Genomic DNA, 14,643 nt, shown 5'->3' on the forward strand with positions numbered 1-14,643 from the left:
GGAGTCATTTTAAGCACTATTTCTACTTCTAGGATGAAAGCGTTTGTGTCTTCTTTTATCAAAGAAATGTCAAGTATTAGCCAGTGGGCTGGTGGGCCCACCTGGGGCAGAGGGCCCTTCCCAGCACCCCTGAAATCAGCCTGGGGTGTCCCCAGCCTCCCTCTGACAACTTGGTCATTTCTGCAGGATTTGGGGCATCCAGGTTGCCTCCTGAGGACGCCCTGAAGACAGCTGGCCACTGACCCTGCCGCAGGGCAAAAGGGTGTTCAGGGTTGACCTGGGTTCTTATTCGTTCCGTAGCCCTAAAAACCAGAGATGGAGCTGGCCGTGATTCAGGGTGGTAACTAGGCATGGTCCCTGCCCAGGGGGATCCTTTGCATGAAGAACGCTGACTCTACTGTCATTCACAAATTCAAAACCGGAAGCTGCCGGAATGCGAGGGTTTTCTCTTCTAGACCCACCCGCCCAGAAAAGGGAAGCGTAGGGCCAGCTTTGCGGTCTGGAAATAAACACATCCCCACCCCTGGCAGGCCAACCACCCAGCCTCGCGCCCCGGATCTGCAGAGGAGCCTGAGGCATGGCGGGGAACCCGCTGGCCGCCCTCCCTTGGCTCGCCGCTTGGGAGCCCTTTCCCCTCACTGGCTGCCTCCGTGCAGGGATCAAGCTGAGGCCCTCCCCGCTTTGTTCTGCCCCTCCCCTTACAGCCATCTGCCAAGTGGCCACGTCTCCGTGGCCCTGCACGTCCTCCCTGCTCAGCGGAGCATCTAGAGGCTGATGGGTGGGCGTCCGAATCATCCCCACCCCTCCAGAGACACACGCGCCCCCCACCCCCGTGCCCTCTCCTCTCAAACCCCGCTCACTTACACCTTTGCTAACGTGGTTTCAGGCACAGAGGCCTTTGAGGAAGCCGCGTGGACCTTAGGCCAGGGGCCGTTTCAGAAGTAAGGAGAGTCCTCGTGCTCAGAAAGGAAGTCAAGTTTGGTAAAACGGAGAGAGCAAACGAACAGGAGAGGAACTCCAGAGTCACAGAAAGCACATGCAAGCTGCAAATTCAAATCGACGTCAGCAGAAGCGGCAGAGGGACGGGGGCTTCTGCTGAACCAAATACACAGGCAGACTCGGCGAAGGGGACCCAAAGAAATGATCTGTGAAAAATGACAAAGCTTCCTGTCCACAAAAGATGCCACAGTGTTGTGACAGCCTAAGACCTCAGAAGAAGACACCCATACCTCCCTTACCTTCTAACCTGCCGCCCCCCCCCCCCCCCACGCCGTCAGCCTGGTTCACCAAGACGTTTTGCAGGCTTGGCACCAGCGATTACCACCGAGAACCAGAGGCCGGAAGTGAGACGGACAGAAGCAGCCCTGTGAGCTGTTCACCTTCCTCCAAAAGCATTCCTGCCACAGCAGAAGAGGCCAGGATCCTATCAGCATGCCGAAGACAAAAGATAGACAAGGGGGAGCTGCCTCTGGAAAGTGCTGATAAAAAGATGTCTTTTGATGGGACCAATTCTCCTAAAGTGGCTGCTCCTCCCGAGGAGGGGGCACCCGCCCTTGAAGACCTACTGCTCTCCTTGAGGGAGTTAATACAATCGTGTCAACTGCTGACCCAGAGGCTGTGCTTGCTTCCTGGAGCAGAACTGTAGCCGGGCCGAGAAGACAGACTCAGCGGAATCACAGGAGGCCGGTGTGGTCAGGTGGTGCGTGGTCCACGGGCGAAGTCTCCCCGCTCCCCCACTAGGGCTGGGCTCATTACAGTTTCATGCCGGACAGGCTTAGGTTCTTGAAAAACCGAGGAGGGGCTCTGCACTCTTCTCCCTTCCTGCCGGCAATTTTCCACCCAACACCTGGGGGAACCACATGCTGCGCCCTGAGTGCGTTCGTAGGAATCAAGCATTAGCGAAAAGCCCGCGGTGAGGCCACACCACCCGGAAAAAGGGTTCAGCTATAATGATAGTTAACGACAGAGAAGTGACTACAGTCCACTCCGTGGTGCCCCTTGACAGCTGAACTGTGGGCCGCTCCACATGCTCCACGCTTCCTGCTTACAGCGGGACACAGCCTGGCCGTCGCATGGGGGAAAAAAAGCCTGTGAACTACCTGACAGGAAGCCACAGTGGAAGTGGCTCTCTCTGCAAAGAGCCCCGGCCCTGAGAGGGCAGAGAAGGAAGGAGATGAGACATTTTACAAATATGAACTCACTGAATGGAATTGATTTACCTGAAAGGGCCTCCGATAAGTTTCTACACTGGGGAAGACGGGGCTTATAGACAAAACTTGAAACTTGGTTATGTTTACCTTAACCAATATTCAAACCTATCATCGCCAGGAATGGTTCAAACAGAAATGTGTCTTCTGATGTGACACAGTATATCACTGACAATCTTCTTGCCAAAAAGATGTAATATGCATCGCTTCACAAGGAAGCAATCAGTCCTGATTATACCTGTTGTCCCGGCATAATTAAGAGACCCCCTTGTTTGGCGTAGCAGTCTCTTAGACATAGCTATATGTAAATATTCAGAGCTATGCACTTAAGATGTCTATTTTTACTTTAAGTTTTATACATAATTTTTTAAGTGTCCTGGAATGAATGGTAAGTTACAGTTCCTCTAGTAAAAAGGGTGGTTTTGGAATAATTGGGGAAATTTTAATATAGATTGGATATTAGGTGATACTATAGCAATGTTAAATGTGTTGGTTTTGATAGCTATTGTGGTTATATAGGAATATGTACACAGAATCTACAGAAAGAATATTGAATTAACTATTAACAATTGGTCAATGAGGTGCAAAATATACAGGTGTTATACCAACTTTTGTTTCGAAAGTTTTTAAAGTTTAAAAAAAAAAAAAGAATGCTGTGTGTTTCCAGTATAGGATCCTGATTTTGGTTCAGTGAACATGGAATCAGGCACAGATGCCCTTTTTTGGACCCTTATTCCTCCATGTACTGTCCTCGTCCATGAGTTCACAAATCCTCCCACAGTAAGGAAGGAAACGTATTTGGATACCAAAACATCCTCATCTGTCTCCAGGGCGGTGACAGATTTACTCGGAAGCTGATTAAGCCCTTGTCCTTCACCCGCACAGACCCTTTCCAAGTCCCTGGACACGTCTTGATATTCATAATTGTGTTCTTTTCCTTAGAAAAGCCCCCAAGTTGTGTAATGAGTCAAGCCGCACAAAGCTTGGGTGTGCCCCTGCGGGAGGGCGCTGTGGTTCCACGCCTGGTGGACTGATTACGGGTGGGTTCTTCCTCCTCAAGGAGGAACTGAAGAGGACAGAGCAGGAAGAGGGGGCTGGAGAAGCAAGAACAGGACGAGTTCTCATGACAACCCAGTCCAGATTGCCGTCTTAGCGTACTTAACAGAAACGCAATTGAAAGTGGTTTTCTTTGCATTATGTTAATTTTTCTTGAAGTTGCTGAGAACTGTTTGTATACTAAGTATGTTAAGCATTTCTTGGAGAAGAACAGCAAGCATTAGACTTTATACATGGTGTGTCCAACATACCACCTCAGGGTTGTTTTTTTTTTCCATTTCGTGAGTTAACAGAGATAATGCAGACAAGAGTCCCTTCCTTCTTTCCTCTCCTTTCCCAGTTTCTACTCATATGTAAATGACTGGTCTGTCTGAAGTTTCCACCGTGCACTGGCACAGCCTTTTCTCTTCCCCTTTATGATCTCAACCAGATAAGCAGATCAGTAAATACAAGCTCCGGACACCCCAACATATGCTTGTGCCAATCGATATTTAGTCAACGAGTGGATAAAAGTCAGTGTAGTTTACCTCTGTAGGGTTCCAGGAATCGGGTACTATGCTCCTACGTTCCTGATCTCCCAGCTCATTCTTCCCTGACACACCACCATATTTATTTTCATCACAGGACTCCTGTTCTATTTGTTTATGGTTTAGACAATGTAATACCCATGAGAGTAGATACATTTTCTATTTAACATGGTATATGCGTTTATTTAATTATTCCATCCATACACACATTTACTGAAATATCTAGCAAGTCTTTTTCTGCAAGCCTCTGGTGACTCAGTGAAGAATAGGATAGCAGCTGTGTGTGCCCTCTTAGAGCTTACAGACAGACACCAGTTGAAATGTGTGTCCTACTGTTTCTTCTCACCCTCTCATCCCTCAGTGCCCCACAAGTCCCGCAACAAATTAGAGGGGGGGGGCACAAGGGGGAATCATACTCACTCTGGCACATCTCCAAAGCCTTCCAGAGGCTGTGCTTCAGCGGCGTAGATCTTGGCGTAGTATCTGGCGGTATTTTGAACGTAGCACTCCTAGATCACCCAAGTACATGGGAAAGCCCAGTGATTAGAAGAAATTCAGAGAGCATTGCCCGGTAAGGCTCAAATTTCCCAATATAGGTTAAGCCAATGGATTTCCAAACCCATCCCTTCGTTGGGGGCACAGAAGCAACAGTGAATGTAGCCTACAGTTGGCCACTTGCAGAGGAGCTCTGAGATCTGAAGGAACCATCCGGGTGAAGGTCAAGTGGTCTCTAGGGCTAGGTGTCCCTGAACTATGAAATTTCTAGAACCCGCATGGCTGAAGTTCACCCCTGAGCTAAGGGGACTGGTCCCTGGGCAGGATGTCAGATAGAGCACGGGAACTGTTGGATTTCCCATGAGCTACCCCATCTGAGGTTCTTCTTCAAAGGTGTAACTTGAGCTATAAGCAATGAACACCTTGCCAAGATTGTTGGCTTAGAAAAGCCCTACAGAGTGGAAAGCAGAATCCAGTTTGCTTTTCCTAAGTGGGAGGCTGGAGTCTGGGGGATTTTCCATGACTGGGCCAGATGGTACTTGAAATGGAAGGAATATTCAGTGAAAGAGAAGAACAAAGGAGGAGAAAGGAGTACAATTGCCAAAGCCTATGCTCAGAGAAGAGGGGTTGTCTTCATGAGTACTAAGTCCCACACGGCATTGCCACATCTGAGATGACCGTGGAGGGACAGTGTTTGAGAGCACCCAAGAGACTCATCTGAGTCTAGCTTATTCGTTTTATAGGTTAAAAAAAAAATTCAGAACGCACCTAGTTTGTGAAAGAGCTAGACCCAGCTCTCCTGAAAGCTTGGCCAGCGCTGGCATGGAGTGAAAAGCATGGATGGGGTGGGGGAGGGGTGGTGATGCAGGGGGAGAAGATCGTGTTTTCCTCCCTCCCCTCTTGCCTCAAGGGTCCTACGACTCAGTAACACAGGAGGGAACTTAGGTAGAGACTTGGGTCAATCTCCCTTCATAGCTGATGGGTGGACATTGAACCTAACTCAGGAAGGCAGGAAACAGGACAAACGTTAACCCTTCTGAATATTCCCACCCTCCTTCCTCTTCCCTAAAACAAACCGAAACACTCCAGAAACTACCGCTGATTTTGGCTGTCCTTGAGATCCCTGGGAATCCTGGCATCCACTGTAATTTGGACACCCCACTTCCCATGTCATTCTGAGTCCAGGTAGATTCAAACCCCTAGGGGTCTGATGGGGCTTCCTAGGAAGCCTTCCTAGAAGTGATCCCAGCCCAGGTAGGAACTGGTGAGACGCCCCCAGACATAGACTAGTCCCAACTGGCTGGCACGAGGCCAAGAAATCATTCAGAGGCTGAGATGTGATCTCCAGCATTTAGCCTCAATCTAGTGACTCCCTCATAAACATGCCCCAGAGGGAGAGAGACACCCTCTTGGAGACACCCCCATCGATTCTGAGTCTGATTTTCATCTCAGGGTATCATGGGTCCGTCTCACACCTCAAGCAGCACTTTCAGGCCAGTTGGACCCACCTGGGCGGCGAGTTTGTAGTTCCTCTGAATGAGCTCATCATTGTTTCTGGTCCCGTAGGCAACGGCGTTGTGCACCTTGAGCACACAGGTGTGGCCGGGCTTGAAGACTGGCGTGAGGCCCTGCATCACTTTGCTGCGGAAGGCTTTCCGGTGGACCCCTTCCCCAAAGTGCAACTCCTCCGTGGCGATCTGACCGCGCAGACGGCCCCCGAAGTAGCTGTCGCTGAGGAAGTCTCCTCCGAAGATGAGTTGGCTGAATTCAATCTCTTCGTATACTAAAGATATAACACAACTTCCGTTGGACAGGAACATCCCCCAATCCGGCTCCTTGGCTAGCGAGCATTCCCACACAGGGACAATGACAAGGTTGGCCTACAGAATCTAGGAGGGGGAACCACGCTAACTCCCAACAGAGGCATAGCTCGAAGGGGAGATGGTTCACTGAGGATGTAGAAGATGGAGGTGAGGCCCCAGTGGATCGGAGGAGAGGGGAACAGACGTGGATTGGATGAGGGGGGAACAGAACTGGGGAGCCCAGGAAAGGAACTGTAGACAGACCCAGAAAACGTGAACAGAATCATGCAAGGTGATTCAAGGCAAGTTGAAAAGACAGATGAAATGTAGAAGAGGGAGGAGGTACCAGTTGTAAGACTGATCTGCTAGATCATTGATCTGCTGATCAATGTTTCCCAATCTTTTTTTTTCCATTGTTGACTTCTGCAAGGATTCTTTTTAGTCTTTTCCCCCCGAGTTGCTCCACAGAAAATTTTAATACCACAGATGTACTGTGTATCTGGTATGGCTATCTGTGCTTAACACACAAAAATAAGTTTTCTTTTGCCTCCCCAAGACCCAGTTTTGTGCTCTTGGAGGTGATACTGCCTCTGTTAAGAATGACTGTGGTAGTCATAAGAAATAAGTGGGAAAAAAACAAAACAAGTAAAAAGAACTCCCTCTGAAGGGAAGTTGAAAAAAGCTAGAATCATTCTGGATCTACTTGTAAAAAGTACTGAGTTTTCTATCAGCTGTTTGAGTTGATTCTGCATGTGTTTCAGATGACAATCAATTCGATCAGAACGTTGCGTTTTACACTAGAGATGACCAAGTCAGACTTCTGATTGGCTGAGAGAAGAAAATAAGATGGCTTTCAATGAAATAAGATTGTTTAGATTGTAAAAAAGCCACCTTCCACTCCTCAAAAGTCGATGAAAACTCATCTTTCTGAGATAGACATCATCGATCTGGTTGTGTGAAAATCCCACGTCACCTTTCTATTTAGAATATTTAGCAAAATATTTTTCTCTTTGAAAAATATTTTCCAATCGTATGTTTTAAGGGCAGCCTATGACCAATGGGATTAGTTAAAAGTATAAGGGAACAGACTGTTCTTAAAGGGTATTGATTAGTGTCTAGACCTAGTTATTGTCAGAAAGAAAGGAGGCAGGTAGGGGATTTTCAAATAGAAAAAGGAGGTGAAAGTGTCGGTGAAAGAGTATTCAGAGAGTTGCTCCAAGGCAACTCTTTCACAAGGGCTAGCAGAGTGCCCCTGAAGACTAACCTATTTGGGGTTTAGAGAGAATGGGGGCAGAGGAACAGGAAAGCAGGTAGGTAAATGGGACATTTTCCCACATAAATTTTAAAGGAGATAGGATGAAATCTGTGAAAGAGCTAAGTAATAGAACGAGAAAGTTATAGAGAAGAGTAGAGTTGAAGTTAAATTTTAGAATTAGGTAATGAAATGGAGAGGGAATGCTACTTATACAACCCAAATCTTAATTCTAGTTACATGATTGATGAACAATTTTGCCCCCAAGACCTCTGAAAGGATACAGGAAATGCTTTATGTATGTACACCAGAGCCCAGTGAATCTGAGCTATATTTACCACATTGTTTTCCTTCAAAAGTCCCAAAGTTTCTAAAATTCAATTGTTCTTGAAAGTTAAAAGTTTGTGTATTTTAAAATTCAAATTTAATTAACTAAAGACAAAAGTTGTTCCAGACTCTCTGCTTAGTAATAGAAAGGAACATTTTTAGTGCCGTACTGTATAGGGATGGGTGTATGTGTGGAGAGGAGTAATTTTCCCTAAGAAAAAATACACGACATGCATGCACTCCACCATCCTCGATAATCCTGTCCATAATTTCCAGAAATGTCCACTTAACCAGGATAAAACAATGTAAGAAAAATACATCTTAGAATTTTTCTTTGAAAGCCGCGCGTGCCACCATTAAGTTGTGCTTTATTTGAATCATTCATTTGGGGCTTTTATTAGACTTTTAGTTAGTGATCAATTTGTAAAATGTTATATGTCCCTCCTCTAGAGATTTAAATAAAATATCTAGTGAGAGATTCCTCCAGATAAGAAAGGTGATAAAGCAGTCATTTGAAACTTCTTCATCTGAAGGTACCTGGAAAGGCAGAGGAAGGTATGGCCTCCCCAGCCCAGTGAGCCATTGAAACTGGACCCACAGTCTCATGGAGAAGCAGCTGGCAGAAGGTGATGTCTTCAGGGTCTAGACCCCAACCCAATGGTGAGAGTCACAGGGCTACAATAGCGGTGACCAGTACCTCATCCTCACTGGGGTCTCATTCCTAACTGGTAAAGCCTTGAGAAACGAGTCTCTGCAAACCTAAATTAACTGGGTCAGAGCAAGAATCTGGGATGGGATGCCAAGTGATGCTAAGCAGCTGATGAAACAGAGAAACCTTTCTTCTGAAGGTCATTTTGGTTTTTGATATAAGAAAGGACATTCTTTTGCATATTTAGATTCTTGGGGGGATGGGGACATATAGGGAGGGATTTTAAATTACACAAGTACATGACACACTAAAGACATGTAACATTTGAATGTTTGTGAGAAGTTGGTATTTAAGTCTGTTGTTTTGGATAAATATCACAGCATTTGCTAGACCATTTCTAAGTCGAGATCCCAGCTCCTCGCCTTTAATTACTAGACGTTACTGCATCTTGATCTGTACTGTCTTGTTTTCACAGAGGTTTCAGGGTTTTTATTTGCCTTAAAAGAAAATCAGCACATACAGTGTACGCTAGCAGTTTAAACTTGGCCATGATGAGAGTATCTGCACCACAGAAACTGGAAAACTGTACAAATCAGGGCCTCCCCAACCCCCTGGCAGGTTGTTAAAAGTTTGGCAGCAGATCACTGGGTGCAGATGGGCTCGTGTGCTGGGGACGGATAATTTTCCCCAAGAGGAAATACATGACCAGCATGGACTCAGTGGGTGGCCCAGAGGCAGCCTGAACGTTCAAGGGCAGCTGGTAGCTCGTTGCTACACCAGGAGTGCACAAGTGCCAAAGGAAAGCACAAAAATCCATCTCCCATTTCCACTAGGATGCAAACGAATGCACTTATTCTCCTAGACACCTGACTCTGGGAATCTGCTCAGCTAGTCGAACTGAAAACTAAAACAGCTGGAGAAACAAAACATGCCGTGTGACGTAGAGAACAAACGCAGGGACACCAAGGGGGGAGAGAGGGCGGGGGTGAGGGTGTGGGATGAATTGGGAGATTGGGATTGACATGTATACATGGACGTGTATAAAACTGATGACTAATAAGAACCTGCTGTATAAAAAAAAATTCAAAAACAAAGATAAGAGATAACAGGTGTTGGTGAGAATGTGGAGAAAAGGAAACCCATAAAACAAACAAACAAACATGCTGTGTACGTGCCAGAGGCTGAGAAACCCCGTGCAGATGGGCTGGATGCAAGTCTGCTGCTCCACAGAGAAAGCCTAACCCCAAAGTGCCCCCCGCCCCCTGCCAACACGGTCCCAACTGCACAGTCTGATCTCTTTAATAATTCACTTCTGGACCTCTGGGGCCTAACGCACTCATCACAGGCCCTGTAGTCAGGTTGAAATAGCTTATGGATTCGTTTCCCAGGCATTCCTGAGCTCTCTCCTACTTGGTTCAAAGAGTCGACGGGAAGGTTGCTTCTACCATTGCCTATATTTCATGCTTTAGGATGCACCCGTTTCCTCTGACGTCCAGCTCAGGTTAGCTTACCTTTAACATCTGGGTGACTTGAAAGTTGTTTGAGAACTGGAAGATGACAGAGAAGAGAACGCCTTCAGTACAAATCAGCATTCTGAACTGGTAGGGGCTAGTGGTTTTCACTGGAAACGGCAAAGCTGAGGTTTACCTTCTGTGGTGAGGTGAAATTCCGTAGCCACTTTCCCGTAACCGTTCTTGATACAGCAGGAATAGAGGCCCTGGTCCTTCTGACTGGCTTGAAGGATGGCCAAGGACACAGTGGAGCTGTCTCCTGCTCTGCAGTGGGGGACATGAACGTGGGCACGCATCATCATTCTGAAGTTGCACTTTTCTAACAGGAGAAAGAAACGAACGCTTCCCTGCCCTCATGAGGTCAGCCAACGGGCTGGCTGAAAGACAAGATTGGGATCAGCTGTTAAAGCTAACTTATTTGTAGGAGACGATCGGCGTGGTTTTGCTTCACACCCTCACTTCATTATGCAATATGAATGCACGGAAACACCTGGGAGGTTTGACTGCCATTAGTAGAGCAGAGAATGGAAAATGTGAATTCTGGGGGCTTTCGTTAACATTTCTGCTCGGAGTTTCTCAGTTGTGTTACTAATCCAGGTGTCCTGGGCTCAAAGGAAACCTGAAAGTTCCAAACCCAGACACAGTAGAGACAACAGAAAGGGGGTCTTTGTTGTATATAAGGACTCATGGGCTGGAGACTTTAATAGTGTGCTCCCCTCGCAAAGACCATCCATCCATCTGCCCACCCAATCTCACGTTCCAGGACTGTGCTCTAAACAGAAAAACGTGGTGGTGACAGTGATGACGGTCATGGCTCATGTGTACTGAGCACTTGGTATGTGTCAGGCATTGTGCCCATCACTTTAAGGACTATTCCATGCCATCCTTGGAGCAATCTAACAAATACTATTACTGTCCGCAGTTCACAGAAGAGGAAACAGAGGCACAGTGAGATTAAGCAAGGGGCCTAGGGTCACACAGCTGATGAGAGTAGACTCAGGACTTAAACCAGATAACCTGACTCTGGAACCCTCCTCTTGACTGTGATAAGCTGCCTCCGAGTGATGTGTGATCCCTGCCCTCAAATCGGGGATGATTGAGATTAGAGTTAAAGCCACAATCTTTGTTCCAAAGTCTCAAACAGAAAATTTACTTTGCAGCCAAAAAAATACTCAAATAGTATTCTAGTTTTGTTCTATACGGTGAATTTTGTTAGACGTTCACCAAGGTCACGTGTGCGCAGTGTACGTTTTGGTTCATTTCACAATTCAACAGCAAAATCCATTCATCTCAGTTGGCAGAGCCAACAGAAGTCTTCGTTATCGTTCAGCTTTTCAGTAGACTTCAAGCCTCCGATGTACACATGCCTCTTCTGGAATGGACCCGTGGCTTAAAACACAGTCCACTAAATCATAATACTTCCTCCAAGCACATCCTGAATGTATGGTTGAAAGTGGATGTGAACAAGCCCAGTTATAAGGGGAAGACTTCCTGGACAGGCTGCCAAATACTAAGTCACCGGGGGGAGGGGCGGGGGGCGTGCCGTATCCTCCTCTAGTGGCCTGTTGATCAGCACAGCGCTTGTGTCCCTGAAAGGGGCAGTCGAGGCTGGCGGCTGAACTAGAATGGTCCCGTGACAAGTTCCTTCCGGCCAAGAAGTCCTGACGCTTGGCACAGAATCTCGGTGGCCTTTTTCTGTCTTGGCCCACAGAGGCCTTCTTCTATGAGGGGCAGCTGAGGAGTCACAAAGACCTGGATTCAAATCCTGAGCTGAGCTCTGGTCTCTCGCCCTCAGTTTCCTCGTCTGGGAAAGAGGAAAGAGCAAGATCCCCTCCTGGGTGTGCATGAGTAGCAACTGACACCTGGCACGTGAAGCCTGACTGAGGGGTCTAGTCTGGGGAGTGGCCATGAGCCATCAGCGGGGGTCAGCTGCTGTGTGCCCAGTACCGGGGGATCTGGTGATGGGGAAAAAGGCACAGTCTTCACCCGTGAGGGTCTTCCAGTCTGGGAGGAGATAGACACACAGAAAATACCCATATAAACTGTGAGAAGTGAAAAGAAGTGGTCTTGCACCTTTTTGAATCAATAGGGGGAAATCTCGGTTTCATATTCTTTTACCCTGTAAGGGACACAGGTTTTTGCTTTTAGGGGGAGGAACGGCCAAATGCACAAAGGGCCAAACGGGAGTGGAGCGTAGCTGGGGAGACAAGTGCAAGCAAAAGAAGCTCCAAGTGTGACCAGAGTTAACACAGCCAAGAACTCAATCGGCCGGAGGGGAAGGGCATCTAAACTGGGGGCTTCTCAGAAGAGCCCAGAATCCATCAGCAGCCCCAGGGAGCAGGGGTGAGGACTGCCAGCACCCAGTGCCCACCTTCCAACCTGGGTGGAGACGTCCTCCCAACGGCCAACCAAGGAGAACCTGCCTCTGATGGCAGTCAGCTCTTCCTTCCCTGCTTGTCCGGCAGCAATGATGTGATCTGTGCTCAGCTTTCAGCCAATCCACTCCATGGGGACAGTGGCCCTTTCTAACGCCCAGGCCACTCCCAAGCACCTCTCTCCCCAGAGTGGAGAAGGGGTTCCTGGTTACCAAGGAGGTGCTGATGGTCAAGGTAGCAGTGAAGGGTGCCAGCTTGAGATCTTCTTGGAGCCATTGCACAAGCTACCACTTTCTTCTTGGTTTCCTCAGAGAACATTCACCTTGTCCTAGCCACAAGCACGTGTCCTGACACCTAATTTCCAAAATTTAGCCTATTAAGGAAAAGTATCCTAAACCTGGGGACAAAGGCGAAAGGATGATTGAGTGTCCTTTGTGTGTCACTGGTTAATGGGCTCACCCAAGGAGAAGTTAGTTATAGCAGATGCTCCTCTGTCGGACTTTGCTATCTACTCTTTAAACATCTTTGTAAGATGTTACAGAAAAACCCGAACGAACTTTTTGGTCAACCCAATAGAACCCACCCAGTTATAACTTCTCCTGGACAGAAACCTACAAAAGTTAACTCCCAAGGTTTATTACCTGTTGAACATTAACAAGTTTCGTATCCATTTGCAAACATTCCAGCATTCTTTTGCCAGATTAACTTATAAATCCATTCCTCAGATGTTCCTTTAACAGCTTTCCCATCTTACTCATTATTTAATGAGTTAGAGAAGGAAGATCTTTGTCACATGTTCCTGTTACATTTGTCTGACAGATCAACTTTTTGATAACTATATCTTGACAAGGCAGTGAGAGATTTCTTGGAGGGACATGTAAAGGAAACATGCAGGGCTTCCCTGGTGGCGCAGTGGTTGAGAGTCCGCCTGCCGATGCAGGGGACACGGGTTCGTGCCCCGGTCCGGGAGGATCCCACATGCCGCGGAGCGGCTGGGCCCGTGAGCCATGGCCGCTGAGCCTGCGCGTCTGGAGCCTGTGCTCCGCAACGGGAGAGGCCGCAGCGGTGAGAGGCCCACGTACCGCAAAAAAAAAAAAAAAAAAAAAAAAAAAAAAGGAAACATGCAACCGGAATTAGGGGTGAAAATTTGATAACGTTTGAAAATCCACCTGAAATATAAATGACTTAATATCAAAGGAGTTATGACTCCCAAATCTCCAGTGGTAGCACAGGGAGGGCACATGGGTGCGCCTAAGCCAGACAGTGTTACCCAGAAGAATGAAGCCAACCTCCCCAAGAACTTAAAGGCCTGGGCCACGTGTCATTAGTAGACGGCGTGCCTACTGAGGTCACACGCTTTCTAGAGGGAGGCTAGGTTCTAAAGACACCTCAGATGGAAAAGGGACCTGAAAGATTCAAGTGCCAATTTTCAGCTTAGATCAAGAGCAAAAAACGCTAGTTCATTTTCTTGGCTGACGGCTACGGAAAGTACTTTAAATGAATAATTAGCACTTTTTTTTTAAATAAAGCTCTAGGGAACCACCTTGATTTTTTAAAAAATCAAGCCATTTATTCTTCATTGTGATTCTTAAGCCTTGCATAAGACAAGCAGGGTAATGCTGGCCTTTTAGGTAAAGCAGCTTTATTACAATCATAGTTATAGGAGATGATAACTAGATAACTAGTTGGATTTCTGGCGTGATGTTACAGACATGAAACTACAGCTCAAGTCTCCCATCGTTGCGTTTGGAACAACTGCCAGATGTGTTCCAAGCAGACATTTGATTTAATTTTACAGGAAACTGATTTCTCTCACTTTTTCAGCCTATCTGTGATAAGATTAGTGGGTTAAGAACACCTCCCGTGACTCAGGGAGCTGTACTAGGACCTCCTCTGGCAGAAAGGAGCTTCTGAGAATTGTCTGAGTTAGGCTGGTTTCCATCAAACCAGGACATCTGTTTCTAGAATGAGTCACACCTCCTCAGGTGCAAAAGACAAAGCTTGATTCGCCAGTTCACTCGAGCAAGCATTTATTGCTGGAAAAGCCTCTTGAGGAAGGTTCATTCCACACGGGGTATCCTTGGCAATGATGCTCAGTCATCTCTCCTCTCCTCCCCTTCAGCTCCTCTAACCTATGGCCCCAGATATAAACTGGTTTTCCCATCTTAGAGAGGGCAGCTTACCACCCTGGGTAGATGCCACTTTTCTGTAACCTCACGGATTGTTTTTTCCTTTTGATTTACCTTCTTAGCTTTTTGTTAGGTTAATGGGAATTTGTGAGAACAGCAAAATGCACGGGCATATAAAAGAGAGCTCTTTAATCTTGGGACCACAGGACCTCAGACTAGAAGATGATTGGACAGGTTCCCCTGATTTTAAAAAATGTGATGAAAGGTTTGTGCCTTCCTAAGGCCACCAAACGTGATGGTAGCCAAGGCAAGG

The 14,643-nt window shown here is 47.1% G+C and overlaps 1 protein-coding gene across 2 annotated transcripts in view; it reads right to left on the reverse strand.

The window, feature by feature from the left end:
* ALPK2 (alpha kinase 2) overlaps positions 1–14,643 on the reverse strand; it is a 125,524-nt gene that overhangs the window by 28,381 nt on the left and 82,500 nt on the right. For both annotated transcript variants that reach the window (XM_019937127.3, XM_073790778.1), the window contains 4 exons: positions 9,963–10,090; positions 9,827–9,862; positions 5,794–6,068; positions 4,211–4,299 (listed from right to left, as the gene is read on the reverse strand). In XM_019937127.3, the coding sequence (XP_019792686.2) occupies positions 4,211–4,299; positions 5,794–6,068; positions 9,827–9,862; positions 9,963–10,090 (528 nt within the window). The remainder of the gene's footprint in view (positions 1–4,210; positions 4,300–5,793; positions 6,069–9,826; positions 9,863–9,962; positions 10,091–14,643) is intronic.

The sequence above is a fragment of the Tursiops truncatus genome, chromosome 13, assembly GCF_011762595.2.
Source record: "Tursiops truncatus isolate mTurTru1 chromosome 13, mTurTru1.mat.Y, whole genome shotgun sequence".
NCBI lineage: Eukaryota > Metazoa > Chordata > Mammalia > Artiodactyla > Delphinidae > Tursiops > Tursiops truncatus.